Source organism: Dama dama, chromosome 6 (assembly GCF_033118175.1).
Source record: "Dama dama isolate Ldn47 chromosome 6, ASM3311817v1, whole genome shotgun sequence".
NCBI lineage: Eukaryota > Metazoa > Chordata > Mammalia > Artiodactyla > Cervidae > Dama > Dama dama.
Genome location: NC_083686.1, coordinates 11513814 through 11532990, shown reverse-complemented (window position 1 = coordinate 11532990; position 19177 = coordinate 11513814). Strand labels below are relative to the sequence as shown.

Sequence of the window (19177 nt, the reverse complement as noted above, 5' to 3'; positions counted from 1 at the left end):
TCTTATACTTTTGATGGTAACCCCATACTGTATGATTTATTTTATTGTAAAAATTGTTATATCCAGTTGGATTTTATGTCCCTTTAACATACCTCCACTGTTGTTGTTATTCAGTTGCTAAAGTTGTGTCTCACTCTTTGCAACCCCATGGACTGCAGAACACCAGGCTTACCTGTCCATCACCAACTCCCAGTTTACTCAAACTCATGTCCATCAAGTTGGTGATGCCACCCCACCATCTCATCCTCTGTCATCCCCCTCTCCTCCTGCCTTCAGTCTTTGCCAGTATCAGGGTCTTTTCCAATGAGTCAGTTCTTTGCATCAGGTGGCCGAAGTATTGGAGCTTTAGCTTCACCATCAGTCCTTCCAATGAGTATTCAGGACTGATTTCCTTTAGGATTGACTGGTTTGATCTCCTTGCAGTCTAAGGGACTCTCAAGAGTCTTCTCCAACACCACAATTCAAAACTATCAATTCTTCAGTGCTCAGCTTTCTTTATAGTCCAACTCTCACATCCATACATGACTGTTGGAAAAACCCCATAGCTTTGACTAGACAGACCTTTGTCAGCAAAGTGATGTCTCTCTCTGCCTTTTAATATGCTATCTAGGTTGGTCATAGCTTTTCTTCCAAGGAATAAGCATCTTTTAATTTCATGGCTGCAGTCACCATATGCAGTGATTTTGGAACCCAAGAAAATAAAGTCCATCACTGTTTCCATTGTTACCCCATCTATTTGCCGTGAAGTGATGGGAATGGATGCCATGATCTTAGTTTTCTGAATGTTGAGCTTTAAGCCAACTTTTCACTCTCCTCTTTCACTTTCATCAAGAGGCTCTTTAGTTCCTCTTCACTTTCTGCCATAGGGTGGTGTCATCTACATATCTGAGGTTATTAATATTTCTCCCAGCAATCTTGATTCCAGCTTGTGCTTCATCCAGCCTGGCATTTCTCATGATATGCTCTGCATATAAGTTAAATAAGCAAGGTGACAATGTACAGCCTTGATGTATTCTTTTCCCAATTTGGGATCAGTCTGTTGTTCCATGTCTGGTTCTAATTCTTGCTTCTTGACCTGCATACAGATTTCTCAGGAGGCAGGTCAGGTGGTCTGGTATTTCCATCTAACTGTTGCTTCTTGACCTGCACACAGATTTCTCAGGAGCCAGGTAAGGTAGTTTGGTATTCCCATCTCTTTGGGAACTTCCCCCAGTTTGTTGTGATCCACACAGTCAAAGGCTTTGGCATAGTCAATAAAGCAGAAGTAGATGGTTTTCTGGAACTCTCTTGCTTTTTAGATGATCCAGCCGATGTTGGCAATTTGATCTCTGGTTCCTCTGCCTTTTCTAAAACCAGCTTGAACATTTCGAAGTTCACTGTTCACATACTGTTGAAGCCTGGCTTAGAGAATTTTAAGCATTACTTTATTAGCGTGTGAGATGAGTGCAATTGTGCGGTAGTTTGAGCATTCTTTGGCATTGCCTTTCTTTGGGATTGGAATGAAAACTGACCTTTTCCAGTCCTGTGGCCACTGCTGAGTTTTCCAAATTTGCTGGCATATTGAGTGCAGCACTTTCACAGCATCATCTTTTAGGACTTGAAATAACTCAGCTGGAATTCTATCACTTCCACTAGCTTTGTTCATAGTGATGCTTCCTAAGGTCCACTTGACTTCGGACTCCAGGATGTCTTAACTTTTAGGTTGTACACTTTTTTCACTTGACAGCAACAAGCTTGTTTGTTGTTGAATTTCCTCCTAGCATGCATACATTTCAGCTTGCTGTTGTTGTTGTTAACTCAGTTACTATTTGTCCATTTAATTTCTCTCATATGAAATTTTGTTGACATCCTCTTCTCTCATATTTTTTCTATTCTTTTTATCCTATGTTTTTGTGTTTTCAATTCTTTTATTGTTATAAAAGTAGAGTTTCCAGAGGAATCAAATATATTTCCTGTTTAGCCGTGTTTTAATTGGAAGTCTTAATGCAGTGGTACATATGTTTTATATTTTACTAAGTATTGTGAAATTGCTTTACAAAATGCTGCACTGATATATGTTTCTTTTGGGTTGATCTCAGCCTATCCATAGTGATGATACCTTCTAGAAATGGCAGAGGGCACTCCTCTGGGCTGCTTGTGGCAAGCCTCGCAGACATTTCCCCAAATGAAGCCAATGCTGAGACTATACCAGGGCTTGTGATCCTTACAACTGCATGACATAGCTTAGCAACCCCTGTAAGAGAACTTTGAAAAAGCAAGGTTTATCACACATATGTCCTGGAGGGTACAAGCCATACCCTGGACCAGTTAGCAAAGTCCTGGGGGGTAGGGAGAGAGAGAATGAATGTGTGGGTCTGGGAGTCTCTCTGCTTTTATTGGGATTGATGAGGTGGTTTTGAGGGTTCATGGGGCTTTGAGGGTTCACTCCTTATTTGGTGAAATTAAAACAGAAGAGCAGGAATTAAAGCACAGGAAGGGAAAAGCAAGCAGTGGGTCAAAGAGTCAGTTATCTAGGTCCCCCAGAACTTTCCAGAAAGGGATACATGTGGGTGGGGCAGCCTGCCTCTTTATCTAGTGGTGTAGATGGCAATATGCTTTTCTCTGACATGGATGTCTTTGAAATGGGTGCCTCAACAATCAAAGACTTAATGTTAGGCATTAGCATTACAATAAAAAAGCTACCTGCATTAGGGTTCCAACTAATAGTTGAAACTTCCCCAAACCCACTTAATAAGGCATCTGTCCTTTCCCAGGGAAACTGCCTCTATTTATATTGTGTTCACTTACCCATTCAACTGGTTAGTTACTGCTTCACTACTACACGAATAACCTAGAATAGTGCCCTAAAGAGTCTCCTGAGACACCTGTATGCAGGTTAAGAAGCAACAGTTAGAACCAGACACAGAACAGACTGGTTCAACATTGGGAGAGGGGTATGTGAAGGCTGTATACTGTCACCCTGCTTATTAAATTATATGCAAGGGCATCATGTGAAATGCTGTACTGGATGAATCATAAGCTAGAATCAAAATTGCTGGCAGAAATAACAACCTCAGATATGCAGATGATACCACCCTAGTGGCAGAAAGCAAAGAAGAACTAAAGAGCCTCTTGATGAGAGTGAAAGAAGAGAGTGAAGAAGCCAACTTGGAACTCAAATTCAAAAAACTCAGATCATGGCATCTGGTCCCCTCACTTCATGGCAAATAGAATGGGAAAAAGCGTAAACAGTGGCAGATTTTCTTTTCTTGGACTCCAAAATCACTGTGGACAGGGACTGCAGCCATGAAATTAAAGAACGCTTGATCCTTGAAAGGAAAGTTATGATAAAACCAGACAGTGTATTAAACAGCAGAGACATCAATTTGCCAACAAAGGTCCATATACTCAAAACAATGATTTTTCCAGTAGTCACATACTGATGAGAGTTGGACCATAAATAAAGCTGAGTGCCGAAGAATGGATGCTTTTGAATTGTGGTGTTGGAGAAGACTCTTGAGAATCCCTTTGCAAGGAAATCAACAGTCAATCCTAAAGGAATTTGACCCTGAATAGTCATTGGAAAGACTGATGCTGACGCTGAATCTGCAATACTCTGGCCACCTGATGAGAAGAGCCAACTCATTGGAAAAGACCCTGATGCTGGGAAAGATTGAGGGCAGGAGGAGAAGTGGGTGGTGGAAGATGAGGTGGTTGGATGGCATCATCTACCTGATGGACGTGAATTTGAGCAAACTCCTGGAGATGGTGAAGGACAAGGAAGCTTTGCATGCTGCAGTCCATGTGGTCTCAAAGAGTCCAACATGACTGAGCGACTGCACAACAACAAACAGCAAAGACAAGAATACTCAAAAATCAACTGATGAGGTTTTTGTAATTCTAAAACTTGCAGTTTAGGCCATCATTTTTTAACTCTCTGCTTGGACATCTCCCCTGGGCAGTTTTCCTTGATTATACCCAGGCTTACCAGTGCAATGGTGGTTCAAGGGAGACAATGACCAAATCTATTATTCTGCACTGCATGATTTTAACTACGTGTGTATCTTGCCTGCCAGGCTTTTAGCCCTCTAGCACAGAGATTAGGTCTTTTTGACCTTTATCTCTCAAATCTAGCATGCCAAAAATTGTTCTAGAAAATTTCTCATAAATTAACTATAAATACGATTTCAAAAGGGCTTTGAGAGATAATAGAACATGAATCAAACAAAATTAAACTATATTTTGAACTTCATACCCAGTTACAGTCATGACGTTTAATTACATATTTGCTTTCATTTAAATTAGTCCAGTTGTAATGTGCAAAAAAAAACCCCTGAAAATATGCTTGGCTAGAACAAATATTACTCAAGATAGACAAGTCTATACAGAAATATTGTGCCAATCATTTATTTTATAGACTATCTTATAAAAAATGTATGTGTACACACACATACCCAGCAATGAACTAAATTTGACAGTGGGTTAAAATTTCATTCCTTTATCATAATTTGAGGAGAAGAGTTAATCTATGACATGGTTACAAGGTTACTCACACTTACATACCAAGAGGGGCAGTTTTCCATGTAACTCTGGGAAATTTTAAAAATTTCTGGTTCAATACTTTTTAAATCCAAGTCAATGAGTTTCATCAAAATATCTAATATCGGCCTCACTCACAAACACTTAGTGAAAAGTGTCAAGAAAACACATCAAAGTAATGGGAAACTAACTTAAGGTTGTCTTATTCATTGTATACTTATTTATTGTCTGTTTCTCCCACTTAATTCACTGCTGTTATTCCAACATCTACAAGAATGCCTAGTAACAAATATACATGCAATACACAAACAAGTGCTTTTAACAAGATATTATTAAATATGAGGAAGATATAAATTGATCCAGAATGGAAATTATTTACTCAAAAAGAAATATCTTGAATGAATAGATGCTAAGATCAGATAAAGCTAAAGTTCTACTGCTGTACTGAAGTTAGTTTTCAGGTGACACTAAACAACTGAAAAAATGATTGAAAAGGGATTAAAACTCTTTGAAATTTGGGCATGCCAAGCCCAAATCATTGAAGTTTCAATTGATCCAACAAATATCTAGACACTGAATAGGAAAACTGTGTATGAAGAACTTGGTTCTAGCCACAAGTAGGTCATTCTAAGATTTTGGCCGAGGAGACATAGTTTCCTTAATTATAAAATGGATAAGAATACCTGCCCTTACCTTCTTTGCAAACCATTGTAAGAATAAAGTACCTTTGACATTTATATATTCTTATTCTTAAGTAATCTATTACAAGCAAAATGTCCTTATTACAATCAACACTGAACATCAGAATGTCACTGTGGCAGGCATGGAGGTGAGCCCCTTGAATTGCTCTTGAAAGAACTTGCTGATCAAAAAGTTATTTGTTGGCCTCTAGTGATAGCACCTTCTGGGTCTCCCAGGGCATGTGAAGGTCGTGTTTTCCTGGGTAGCCTCTGCCCATGACTTAGCATGGTGTTGACTAAGACATGGCCATTTCTGCACAACACAGGCTCTGTCCTCTGTGGGCAGTCTTTGCTCTGATCTTGCCAACGGGCTGACCAAGCCCCTCCCAGAGTTGCATCTCAATCTGATGCTTTTTCTGCCCATTCCTCTCTCCTTCCCTCATCCTCTCACAGGTGTCAGACTTCCATCATAGCCTGAAGTCTCTCCCACCTACCCCTGTTCCTTCTCTCAATCTTAGTCATTATCTCCAATTAATGTTTGCACATCTAACTCCTATCTTGGCCTCTGAGTTCTGGAAGACTCAACTAGCATGGTCCCCCCACCCCACTCCCTTGAAGCAACCTCTGTCACTATTAAGAAAGTTATTTCTTTCCAGAAATTTTCATATGTATAAGCATTGTGAGCATTTTAAGATGGTTCTTCTTTTTCCTTTTAGCTTTATCACATACATTTATGAATAAAAAATAATAAACAATTTTTAAAAACATAAGCCTATACAATAGCAACAACCATCTGATGTTCTTGGACTTTAACAACAATGCTTGAGGAGACTCCGAAACATTTTTTGAGAACACAGCATGGAATGGCGTGGCCCCAGTAAGAAGTGAATCAGTTATCTGGAATCTTTTAATAGCTTTTCAGGGTGAGGGTAAGATTATTTCTGCCCCCAAGCCTGTGTCCTCTCTGCAGAGTCTGTTTCCATGCTGCCCGGGAAATATCACTTGTATTGTTTCCTTTGATATCTCTTGCCTTCTCATTCTTTCTGGCTTTACTTCTGCATTAAAGCTAAACTGCAGTTACATAAATATTCCATGTATTTCACATGTAGGCTTTGAAAACATTTGAAGTTCATGGTGTTCTATTAATTTCAATCACCACTTTTTTCTTTTTTTAAATAAACTTTACACTGCTACAAAAGTTGATTTATATATTTTAACATGAGTAAATCTGCATTTTCAAATTGTCCCTGTCTCTGATTATAAAATTGCCTAGGGCAGAGAATGTACCTGGGGAGATATGCTTGGGTGAAACTAGGCACAACGATAATAAAAATCTGGGCTCTCTTATATTGAGTAACATCAATGACGTCTTTGAGCCCATTTCTTCATCTGTGTTATGAAACAGGAATGAAATGTAATCCTTTTAGTATTGCTGCTGCTACTGCTAAGTCGCTTCAGTCGTGTCCGACTCTGTGCAACCCCATAGACGGCAGCCCACCAGGCTCCCCTGTCCCTGGGATTCTCCAGGCAAGGATACTGGAGTGGGTTGCCATATCCTTTAGTACTCAGAGGGGATTATATCATGATACGTACAAAGTTCCTGTAAGACACTGGCATTAATTTGAGAATAGTTCTTTCCCTTTGAATGGAAGTCTGCAATTGGAATTATAAAAATTCTACTTTCCCTCAGACTTCCCCTTACTCCCTTACTATGAATTTGTTAATTCCATTGGGCTTAAAGCTACTCTAAAGAGAGTAGGCTGGTAATGGTACTGTGGTTGTTTCATACACATATGAGTCAGTCACTCAGCTGTGTCCAACTCTTTGCGACCCCACGGACTGTAGCCTACCAGGTTCCTATGTTTATGGAATTCTCAAAGCAAGAACACTGGAGCGGGTTGCCACTTTCCTCCTCCAGGGGATCTTCCTGACCCAGGGATTGAACCCATGTCTCCTGCACTGCAGGAGGATTCTTTATCTGTCGTGCTATGCGGGAAGCCATTTCACACCATATTAAAACATTTCTGATTTCTGTCCTTCAAGTGGTGTTCATAAGTGATCTGTTTTTCCATATCACATCCTTCCCTATAATTAAATTTCTAGAATTACAGACAAAGGAGAGCTAACATTCACCTACATCTTTAGCATAAGGAGTCATAAAGACATTCTGAATTCACAAGTCCAAACAGTTTTGAAATCAAGAGGACAGCACCAGGTACTAGAAGGATCATAGATTTGGGGACTCTCACCCAGACTTATCAAGTACCAGTTGCAAACCCTGAAGCGATAGCTTCTTCAAACTGTGGCTGCTCATCTGTAACATGAGCATAATGAGCTTGTTTGTAGTTCTTTGGAAGATATTTTTTAAAAACCAGTTTTTTTAAAATTTTTGCATCTTATACTTATTTCTTCTGTGGTATGAGCTTTCAAAACCATGTTGATTTTCCAGTTTCCATTGCAGAATGTTTTTCTTTTCTGCAAAATCAAAGGAGTCATTCCTTGAAGCCACAGAAAATAATCTTTTTTGAAACAAAGGGAAAAATGATAGAGGCACTGGATCCACGGATCTGAAGATGAAACAATGACCAGGCTACCTAGGTGAGAAGTGTCTGTTGACGGGGAGGGCCTGAGTCAGGTAACACTGCTCTCTGTGGGTCCCAGTTTTATCTTTCCCGTCAATGAGTATAATAGGAAAATACTTGTAGTGTTCAATGATGGCTTCCACCGAGTCAAACTTCTGAAACACAGAAGAGAAAGTTAGTGAAAATTTAGGACCTTTGTGTGTGTAGGTTAAAGTACAGCCTAAGATGCTTTGTTTTACTTAGGAAAGAGGGTAACTCATTTGACTTTTTTTTTTTTTTTAGATTGTAAAGGTATATCAGGAAGTGATTTAAAAAAAATATAGGAGTATAGTTGATTTAGAATATAGTTGATTGGAGTATAGTAGATAAAGATCTTGATGCTGGGAAAGATTGAAAGCAAAAGGAGATGGGGGCAACAGAGGATGAAATGGCTAGATATTATCTCTGACTCAATGGACATGAATCTGAGCAAACTCCAGGAGACAGTGGAGGACAGAGGAGACTGGCGTGCTCCAGTCCGTGGGGTTGCACAGAGTCAGACATGACTGAGCGACTGAATAATAACAATGATAGCAACACATAGTTGATTTCCAATGCTGTGTTAGCTTCAGGCATACATCAAAGTGAATCAGTTATACATAGACATATATCCATTATCCATTCTTTTAGATTATTTTCCCATATAGGTCATTACAGAGGACTGAGTCGAGTTCCCTGTGTGCTACAGTACATCCTTATTACTTGTGTATTTTATATATAGTAGTGTGTATATGTCAACTCCAGTCTCCCAGTTTATCCCTCCCCTCTCACATTTTCCTCCTGGAGAAAGTAGATTTTTTTTTTTAAGGATGTGGCAAAGAAGCTCTTGATCTACCTGATAAATGGAAAGATTAAGATAAGGAGGGCGACCAGAAGTGAGCCCTCCACAGTTCTCGAAGCTTCCCACCCATGTATTGTTTGCCAGAATCAGGTCACACTGGTCAGTTTCCACTCTGTCTTCATGTGTTCCTACGATAAGCAGTTCAGATGGGTTAATTACACTGCAGTCAGCCATGGAGACTCCCTGGGGCCTCCCTTACCAGTCCCTCAATTGTGACAAATTAAAATGTGGACGATCAAGTCTTGACCTCACTTTGTAAATTGATGGGAAAGTCTGCAGTGAAGCCTCTCTCCTGTACACCCCTCTTGTTCTGATGCACTCTAGACTAATCAGGAAGAATACTGATGACCACAGGGCTTGGCCTGGTAGTTCTTGGCCAATTTAGTGTTCTTACCTGGATTTCTTATGCAATAAACAGCTAACAGCAGAATGTTACACTTTTACGTTTTCCAGAGATGTACAGATAAAGTGATGGGGTGACTTAATGGAAGGGAAGGTGGTTTCAAATATAGAGGAATCAGGAAGTGCTTTGTGGAAGATACAGACTTGAGATGGGCTATACAGGGTGGGTGAGTTCAGTGGACAAGGTGGATTTAAAGATACTCAGAGCAGAGGAAGATGCGTGTGCAAAGACAGGTGTTGAGCACATGTGAACACAGACAGGAATTCCTGCCTTTTGTAACTTTTTGTGAAGTGAGCAGGGCAGGAATGGACCTTCCCTGAAGAGCCAAGGAAGCCAGCTCAGAGTGGGGAGCGACTTGCTCAGAGGTCACACAGTTGGGGGCAGGACCAGGAATGCAAACTGGTTTTTCTGGATGTGTATCAGTTTCTTCCCTGCTGCAACTTTGCCTGTGGCCTGGGAACCCAGTGTTCCAACAGAGCTGGGTCCAGATGGTGCTGTGTGAAGGAGGGAGGTGTGTTGGGAACGGCTTTGATTCTCTTGGGCTTCCGTGGTGGCTCAGACGGTAAAGGATCTGCCTGCAATTTGGGAGACCCAGTTTCGATCCCTGTGTTGGGGAGATCTTCTGAAAAAAGGAATGGCTAAGCGACTCACACTTTTGATTCTCTGTAGTTTTGTACATCCTCCCTCTGCCCCCGCACGGGAATGTTTGCAGGCCTGAGGGACATTCAAGAGGGAATGAGATTGTCAAGGTCTCTGTCCTCATGGAGACTCCTGCATTGCATTCAGGTGGTGGCAGATGGAAAAGAATTCCCTCTCCAAATAGATCGTTCCATGTAGGGATAAAGTGCTGTGGAAATAATCTCCAGACTTGAATTTTTGTCAACCTGACAAATCCATTACTTACATTCAAATTTTGTTGGGGATTGGTATAGACATCTAGTATTTTGGTTCTATATTATAAGAATATCTTGGCGTGAATACATTCTTATATCTTACATGTATTTATAGAGATAATCTATTCCCCTATTTTGGCTCTTTTTTCTCTGGAATTAATCTTTAGAGGGAAAAATGCCTGCTTTGTAATCTATTTTCTCTAGGATAGTCCCCAAATAATGAATTCAATACTTATTATTTATAATCTACTACATGGATGGTATTTGATATGAAATTGTAATTTTAACAAGTAGTAGGAAGCAAGCTGGGCAGGCGTAATACGTTATTCTGTCATATCTTATTACTGACTTCCAGAGATAGGCCAACAGTTGATATATTACTCTAAAGATAGTTTTTAGAAAGATTATAATTAAGCACTTAAAACTTTTATATTAAATTCCCTTTTTCAGGAGGACAGTAAATACCATCCTAATATTAGATAATAAAATTTGTTTAAACCTTTTGCAATTGCCCTAAATACCAACCATAGGCAATGTTTCTCTGCCAGAAAGTTTAACCATTCTGTTTGGATCCACACATGGGAATAGTAGAAGAAAAGAGAAAAAAAGGAAGAGACAGAGAGATGCAAAGAGAGAATGAAGAGAAACAGACCTGAGAAGTGAAAAATCAACTCATTGATTAATTACTTCTGTTTCTTAGTCTTTAAACTTTATCAGGTAAACGTCAATCATAATTTTCAGCAATTTATCACAAGCGTTTGCAGGACAAGGAAAGGTCTGATTGAGATCGCTTCTTTTTACCAGACTCCACAGAAATGTTGACAGAGGTGAGTTCTAAAACTCGGCAGCAAGTAGAGTTCTGCAGGATGTTAACAGGTCGGTACCTCACTGGCTGGTCCAGGGCCACTGTTCTATCAGGTGCTAAATATTTCAAATCTTAGCCCTGCTTAGGTGTAGGCATTGATGAGTACAGATTCACAGAGTATTCCCCTGGATGGTAGAGACCCGCCTTCCTCTGCTCTCTGTCCCCAGAATGAAGCATCAGATCTAGCATAACGTAAGCATAAGATGAAGGTGTGGACCAACACTGAACAAATGAGAGATGAGGACTGAAAAGTGGCCTCCACGAGATATCCTGTGTGCTAGTTCCTGGAATCTGTGAATATTTCTAAGCAAAAGAGTATTACTTTGCATGACAAAAGTTGGGACTATGTCAAGGATCTTGAGGGAGGTCTTTAAAAAAAAAAAAATTAATTAGTTTTGGCTTTCCTAGGTCTTCATTGCTGCCCGCAGCCTTTCTCGAGTTGTGGTGAGTGGGGCTGCTCTCTAGTTGCCCTGTCTGGCTTCTCTTTGCAGTGGCTTCTTTGGTTGTGGAGCATGGGGTCTGGGGATGTGGGCTTTAATAGTTGCAACTCTTGAGCTTAGCTTCCCCTCGGCATGGAGAATCTTCCCGGACCAGGGGTTGAACCCATGTCCCCAGCATTGGCAGGAGGATGTTTAACCACTGGACCACCAGGGAAGTCCCGAGAGGAAGACCTCGAGAGAGCAGGTCAACCTAGGTTATCCCTCAAAGCGATCACACGTTATTCCCATAAGATGGAAACAGAGGAAGAGTCACTTGGAGAAGACGAGGAGACAGTGTGACATCAGAGGCAGCGATCAGAGTGATTGTGGCCACCAGCCAAGGTAGCCAAGGTTTGCTGACAACCGCCAAAAGCTGGAAGAGGCAGAAAGGGCCTTCCCCCAGGGCCTCCAGAAGAAGTGTAACCTGCCAATACCTTGGTTGCAGAATTCTAGACTCTGGAACTTCGAAAGAATACATATTTGTTGTTTTATGCTACCAGTTCTGTGGTCTTTTGTTATAGCAGTCACGGGAAGCTCTGAGTGCTCCCTAAATCTAAATTCAGACGTGAATTTCTAGTCACATGGCTAACAGAATGACCCAACTTTATAATATGCTGCAACTTGGACCTTCCTAGGCTCATTCTTTGCAGGCCTATGTGGATTTGCTCACCTTCTGTGCTTGTGACAGATGTCGACACGCCGTGCCTTCCCAGGGGACCAGACCAGGCTGCTGCAACTCTTATGGCCCTTTGTGAGCTTTCCATTCAAACCCAGGGCACACAGACCCAGTGAAAGGACTTTAGGGAATCATTTAAGGTGGAAGTGGTACTTACTAACCACCTGCCCTCCCTCTCCGTGTCTAGAATCCTGTTTACATCATCTCATCTTACTTTCAAAATAGCTCCCATGTTAGAGGTGTTCCTGCACTGTATGTACAGTTAAATTCTAAAGTTTGCAAAACAGCCAACAAGCCACAGGAAATCAAAATGATCCTTGAAAATCCTGTACCTCATTACGGTTCTCCTGCAGAGTCAGCTGAGATGCTACTTTATTCAAGTACCGGATAAAATAGCTAGTAGCTGATTTTCATTGAGCAAAGCCTTGCTGCAGGAAATTCTTTCATCTTTTCTTAGCAATGGGAGATTCTTCCTCCTAAAGGCAAAGGGCTCAAACAGAACGATGAAAAGTGTGGTAGAACTGAGAGCCATCTAGGTCATCCCCCTCTACACCAGGGCATAGGTCATTCAGAAGAGAGGCAGGAAGAATCGCCTGTAAATTGTGATTCTTCACCCAGCGTCTGGCTCACACTAAGCTCCAGGTAGGTGTTAACTGATTTTCAACTGAAGTTCTAGGTTATTTTCAAATGGGTTGGGGATCATTTGCATTTGTTATGATGCTGTCTGAGGCTATGTGAGAAAGGCAATATTTTTGCAGACTATATTGAACCCCAGCTGTGTCTGTGGGCCCTGGTTCCCAGGTGGTTCAGTGGTAAAGAATCTGCCTGCCAAATGCAGGAGATATGGATTTGATCCCTGGGTGGGGAAGATCCCCTGGAGAACGGAGTGGCAACACACTCCAGTATTCTTGCCTGGAAAATCCCTTGGATGGAGGAGCCTGAAGGGCTACAGTCTGTGGGGTTGAAAAGAGTAGGACAGTGACTGTGCGATTTAGTACGGATGCATGCACATGTCTGTGGGCCAGTGACTTCGCATTTCTGTGCCTCAGTTTCACTGTCGGCTAGATGGTGATATTGACAGCACCTACCTTAAGGGTTGCTATGAGGATCAAATCAATCAAGTTAATTAATAATCATTAACTGCACAGTATAGTGTCTGTGCATAATAAATGATGTAAGTGTGAAATAAACATGAAAAGGAGACTCTTGCATGGGAGATGCACGAGAGGAGAAACTTCCATAATAACACAAAAAGAGTCCTCTTACGCATTTGCATTTTTTTAGGTTATGCAAATGAAAATTTATATAAATTGAGAAAAAAAACATCAAAGTATAAGATTTTAGGCCTAAAAGTACTCCAAGTATTGTAAAAATCTGGGAAAATGATATGCTGATTTTATTTAATTATTTTTCATTGAAGTATTGTTGATTTACAATATTTCAGGTATACAGAAAAGTGAGTCAGTTATACTGGCTTGGCCAAAAATTTCATTTGGGTTTTTCTGTAAATGGTATGGAAAAACCTGAATGAAATTTTTGGCCAACCAATGCATTTGGATTCTTAAGGCTCTTTGATGGTGATAATTAGAGCAGTTCATCTGGAAGCTGATGGTCTAATCCTAGGGTGGTCAGGATGACAACTCTTTACCTGCTGAGGCCGGCCGTGAACTGGCTGGCAACCTGCTTCAACACTATTAGGAAGTTATTGTAGGGCCATTGTTTCCTCTTTCACAGGCAGACCAAGGTATAGCTTGGAAAAAGCTGTAACCTCCTTAGAGCTTGGTTTCCTCACTGGTCAAAGGGATTCAATAATGCATCCTTTCCAGAGTGTTTTCAAAGGCGAGAGCAAATGAAAACAGCAGCTCAGAGACAGCCCAGCACATAACATTTTAGGGAACGTGATTTCCATTTCTTGTATTCTCTAAGGAAAAGGAATCCCAAGCACTTAAAGTCAGAGTCAGATAAGCCGTTTTTGTTTTTTTTTTTTTTCCCAAATGAGAAATTCTATGAGCTGGCAGAAGACACCAAAGAATAAAGGGAAATTGAGCTGGGAAATTCCATTAACCATAGGTATCTGGACCTAGGGGCTTCCCAGGTGGCACAGTGGTATAGAATCTTGTGTCTGCCTGCCAGTGCAGCAGACACAAGAGACGCGGGTTCAATCCCTGGCTCGAGAAGACCTCTGGAGTAGGAAATGAAAACTCACTCCAGTATTCCTGCCTGGAAAATTCCATGGACAGAGGAGCCTGGTGGGCTATACAGTCCATAAGGTCACAAAGAGTCAGACATGACTGAGCATGCACGCCCTATCTGGACCTAAGGGGAACTATGTCCTAGTTATCACTATGACCCAGTCAGAATAATAAAAAATAATAACGAACATGTATTGATATGTCCCAGGTAGTGTTCTTAGTGTTTGACATTCATTAACTCACTAATCCTCATCACAAAAGGAAATAGTTGCAACTCCTCTTTTTAGTTTTGTTGTAACCCTTTGTTTTTGTTGTTCAGTCGCTAAGTCATATCCAATTCTGTGACCCCATGGACTGCAGTATGCCAGTTTCCTCTGTCTTCCACTATATCTCCAGGAGTTTGCTCAAATTTCAAGTTCACTGAGTCAATGATGCTATCTAACCATCTCATCCTCTGCCACCCCCTTTCTCCATTTGCCTTTAATCTTTCCCAGCATCAGGTTTTTTTTTTTTTTTTACAGTGAATCAGCTGGTCAAAGTACTAGAGCTTCAGCTTTAGCCTCAGTCCTTCTAATGAATATTCAGGGTTGATTTCCTTTCTCCTTGTATTCTGAGAAACTCTCAAGAGTCTTCTCCAGCAGCACAGTTTAAAAGCATCAATTCTCTGGCACTCAGCCTTCTTTATGATCCAATTCTCACATCTGTACATGACTACTGGAAAAACCATAGCTTTGAGTATACAGACTTTTGTCAGCAAAGTGATGTCTCTATTTATTATTTTGTCTAGATTTGTCATAACTTTCCTTCCAAGGAACAAACATCTTTCAATGTCAAGACTACAGTGACCATCTGCAGTGATTTTGGAGCCTGAGAAAATGTCACTGTTGCCACTTTTTCCCCTTCTATTTGCCATGAAGTGATGGAGCCAGATACCACGATCTTAGTCTTTTCAATGTTGAGTTTCAAGCCAGCTTTTTCACTCTCCTCTTTTACCCTCATCAAGAGGCTCTTTAGTTCTTCTTCACTTTCTGCCATTAAAGTGGTTTCATCTGCATATCTGAGGTTGTTGATATTTCTCCTGGCAATGTTGATTCCAGCTTGTGATTCATCCAGCCTGGCATTTCACATGATGTACTTGCATATAAGTTAAACAAGCAGTGTGACAATATAAAGCCTTGTCATACTCCTTTCCCAACTTTGAACCAGTCAGTTGTTTTATGTCTGGTTCTAACTGTTGCTTCTTGACCTTCATACAGATTTCTCAGGAGACAGGTAAGGTGGTCTGGTATGCCCATGAATTTTCCTCAGTTCATTGCAATCCACACAGTCAAAGGCTTTCATGAAGTCAACGATGCATAAGTAGATATTTTTCTGGAACTCCTTTGCTTTCTCCATGATCTATTGAATGTGGGCAATTTGATCTTTTGATCACTTTCTTATTTGAAAATATTTGGAAGATTTATTTATGTATTAATTTATTTATTCACTCATGTTCTCCTTCATGCCAAAACTTTCCCAGGCTGGAGCAGAGTCTGGTGAAGTGACCCCATGGTGGCCTGGCCAGTGCTGCCCACCCCCTCCAGCCATGTGTGATTCTCAGAAAAGTGCCCTGGGTTAGGTGCTGGGTTTAAGCTGGAGTGTCCACACTCATGCCTTCCTGAAGTATTTTGGCAGCCTTGGCAACAGTCATTTTGATATCTATTGAAGAACAATCGGTGTTTGTGTGACAGTTCTGGTTTCCTACTGTACCAGTGTTCTTGGGCCTCCACAACAAAGTACCACCGACTAGGGTGGTAGGGGACTTAAATGATGGAAATTCATTTTCTCACAGATCTGGAGGTCAGAAAAGTGTTGGCAGGGTTGGTTCCTTCTAAGGCCTATCTCCTTGGCTTGAAAATGTCCCCTTTCTCTCTGTGACCACACATCTGTGTGTGTCTATGTCCTAATCTCCTCTTCTCACAAGGACACCAGGCCTATAGGGTCAGAGGACACTCTAGTGACCTCGCTTTATCTTAATCACCTCTTTAAAGACCTCATCTCTAGGGAACTTCCCTGGTGGCCCAGTGGTTATGAAACCTCCTTGCAATGCAGGGGACATGGGTTTGATCCCTGGTCAGGGTACTAAGATCCCACATGCCACAGGGCAACTAAGTCTGATGACCACAACTACTGAGTCTGCATGCTCTGGAGCTCATGTGCCCAAACTAGAGAGGCCGTGTGCCACAACAAAAGACCCTACACGCCTCAACTAAGACCTGATGCAGTCAAATAAACAAAAACAAACAAAAAGACCCTGTCTGCAAATACGGTCACATTCGGAGGTGCTGGGGGCTAGAATTTTCACATAGGAATTTGGGAGGGGGCCACAATTCAGCCTATAACATATACTGACAGATAAGCTGAGGGGGTACATGAGAATCACTGAATTACAAAAGTTAAGACTTCCAAAGAACATTTACAGAACTTAAAGCCCAGAGAAACAGTGGAAATAGTGGCTGACTTTATATTTTTGGACTCCAAAATCACTGCAGATGGTATTGCAGCCATGAAATCAAAAGACGCTTACTCCTTGAAAGGAAAGTTATGACCAACCTAGACAGCATATTAAAAAGCAGAGACATTACTTTGCCAACAAAGGTCCATCCTGTCAAGGCTATGATTTTTCCAGTAGTCAGGTATGGATGTGAGAGTTAGACTATAAAGAAAGCTGAGCAGTGAAGAATTGATGCTTTTGAACTGTGGTGTTGGAGAAGACTCTTGAGAGTCCCTTGGACTGCAAGGAGATCCAACCAGTCCATCCTAAAGGAGATGAGTCCTGGGTGTTTATTGGAAAGACTGATGTTGAAGCTGAAACTCCAATACTTTGGCCACCTGATGCGAAGAGCTGACCCATTTGAAAAGACCCTGATGCTGGGAAAGACTGAGGGCAGGAGGAGAAGGGGACGATAGAGGATGAGATGGTTGGATGGCATCACCGACTTGATGGACATGAGTTTGGGTGGACTCCGGCAGTTGGTGATGGACAGGGAAGCCTGGCATGCTGCAGTTCATGGGGTCGCAAAGAGTTGGACGTGACTGAACAACTGAACTGAACTGAAAGCCCAGAGAAGTGAAGTGACTGGCCTGAGTTTACACTCTTAGTACGTGGTGATAGAACTTGAACCCTGTCTTGCTTTCCCTTTCCTCCCGCCCTCCCTCCCTGCCCCCTTCCTACCTTCCTACCAGAAGAGTTGAAAGAACAGCTTCTCTTTGCTCCCTCACCACCTGTGCATCTCTAGCCCTTGACTTAATTTTCTAAGCCTCAGTTTTCCTACATCTAAGATAGGAACCACTGTTCTATCAAAGAGCTGTTGAGGGTTAAAATAAGATAATTCAGACAGACCAGGCCTAGCATAAACTCAGCAGAAATCAGTCTCCTTTCCCTTTTCTCTCTGCTCTATTTATTCAGTTATTAATGAATGTTTTAATTGAGTCATTCTTGCACCTAGCCGCCTCTCAGCAGATGTGTACCGAGGTTGGTCACGCTCAGCGTAGCACTGGATGCAGTGACTGAGCCCACGATCAATGCGGGGACACACACGTACTGATTCCTAATGCCAATACTGGGGATGTCACCAGAAATGGCCGCAGTGTGAGTTCAGCGCTCGGTGAGGAAAGAGTGTGGCATTAACATGGGTCTCAGGGAAGGATTCCTGCCAGGCAGGATGGAGATGTGTGTTACAGAATGAGTATTCTTTAATGGGCCAAGCAGGAGAGAGGGTGCATGGAAACGTCAGGATTGGCTGCAGGTCCTGTGAGCTAAGACATGGGCGAGGATGCTTGTGGAAGGGGCTGGAAGGATTAGATTACATTCTGTATCTCCAGGGCAGCTCTCCTGAGATCCTGCAATCATGGAGATTTGGGAGTGTCTCAGCCAGCATCTCCCAAAGTGAAGTCGCCCAGTTGTGTCCGAATCTTTGTGACCCTATGGACTGCAGCCCACCAGGCTCCTCCATCCATGGGATTTTCCAGGCAAGAATACTGGAGAGGGTTGCTATTTCCTTCTCTAGGGATCAAACCTAGGTCTCCCACATTGCAGGCAGACTCTTTCCAGTCTGAGCCACTAGAGAATCCCTGTGAACTCCTTCAGAGCTCCCCTTATTGCTGTCCTTTGCCTGCAAAAGGGAAGCCACTGGCTTACACCCACCTCATCTCCTCTGAGTCCTGTCCCCAGGGCAAACTGCTGATTCCTCTCCAGGAAGCGGATTTTCACATTATAGACTTTGTTCCCATAAAACACCGCCAGCACGTAGGGCTCCGCCCTGGATTTTGCAGAGCAATCTCGGACCAAGAAGGTGCCATCCTGAAGCAAAAGGAAGAACAATGATCTTCACGGGTAGTATAATCAGAATCCACCCTCCCAACAGGCACCGCAGTGAAGCCTGTGTGCCTGAGATCCCCAAGTGGCTTTAGTTTTTGGCAAGCCAGTTCTTTATTCAATTTAATTCAGTAGGTGTTTACTGAAGATTACAATCCTAAAGGAAATCAACCCTGGATATTCATTGGAAGGACTGATGCTGAAGCTGAAGCTGTAATACTTTGGCCCCCTGATGCAAACAGCTAACTCACTGGAAAAGACCCTGATGCTGGTAAAGATTGATGGCAAGAAAAGAAGGGGGTGACAGAGGATGAGAGGGTTGGATGGCATCATTGACTTGATGGACATGAGTTTGAGCAAACTCCAGGAGATAGTGAAGGACAGGAAAGCCTGGAGAGCTGCAGTCCATGGTGTCACAAAGAGACACGACTGAGCGACTGAACAACAACGTGTCTAGGGGTTGTTGTTATTTTGTGAGAAGTGCACCAGTCAGATCACAGCACCCTCTTCTTCCAAATCTTCCAACATCCCCCGCTGTCCTCAGTGCCATGCCTACAACTATAACATGAGGTTCACGGACCAAGGTACCAGACTCTCCTGCAGTCTTATCTCGGTCACTCCTGCAGCCTCCAGCCTTGGGATGATGGTGCCG

The 19177-nt window shown here is 42.1% G+C and overlaps 1 protein-coding gene across 3 annotated transcripts in view; it reads right to left on the bottom strand.

The window, feature by feature from the left end:
- Positions 1–3648: 3648 nt before the first annotated feature.
- The window catches only part of CLNK (cytokine dependent hematopoietic cell linker), a 202483-nt gene continuing 186954 nt past the window's right edge, over positions 3649–19177 (bottom strand). For 2 of the 3 annotated variants that reach the window (XM_061145510.1, XM_061145511.1), the window contains 2 exons: positions 18355–18510; positions 3649–7935 (listed from right to left, as the gene is read on the bottom strand). In XM_061145510.1, coding sequence (XP_061001493.1) covers positions 7789–7935; positions 18355–18510 — 303 coding nt within the window. In that variant the 3' untranslated portion in view covers positions 3649–7788. The remainder of the gene's footprint in view (positions 7936–18354; positions 18511–19177) is intronic. The other variant, XM_061145512.1, reaches the window with a different exon arrangement.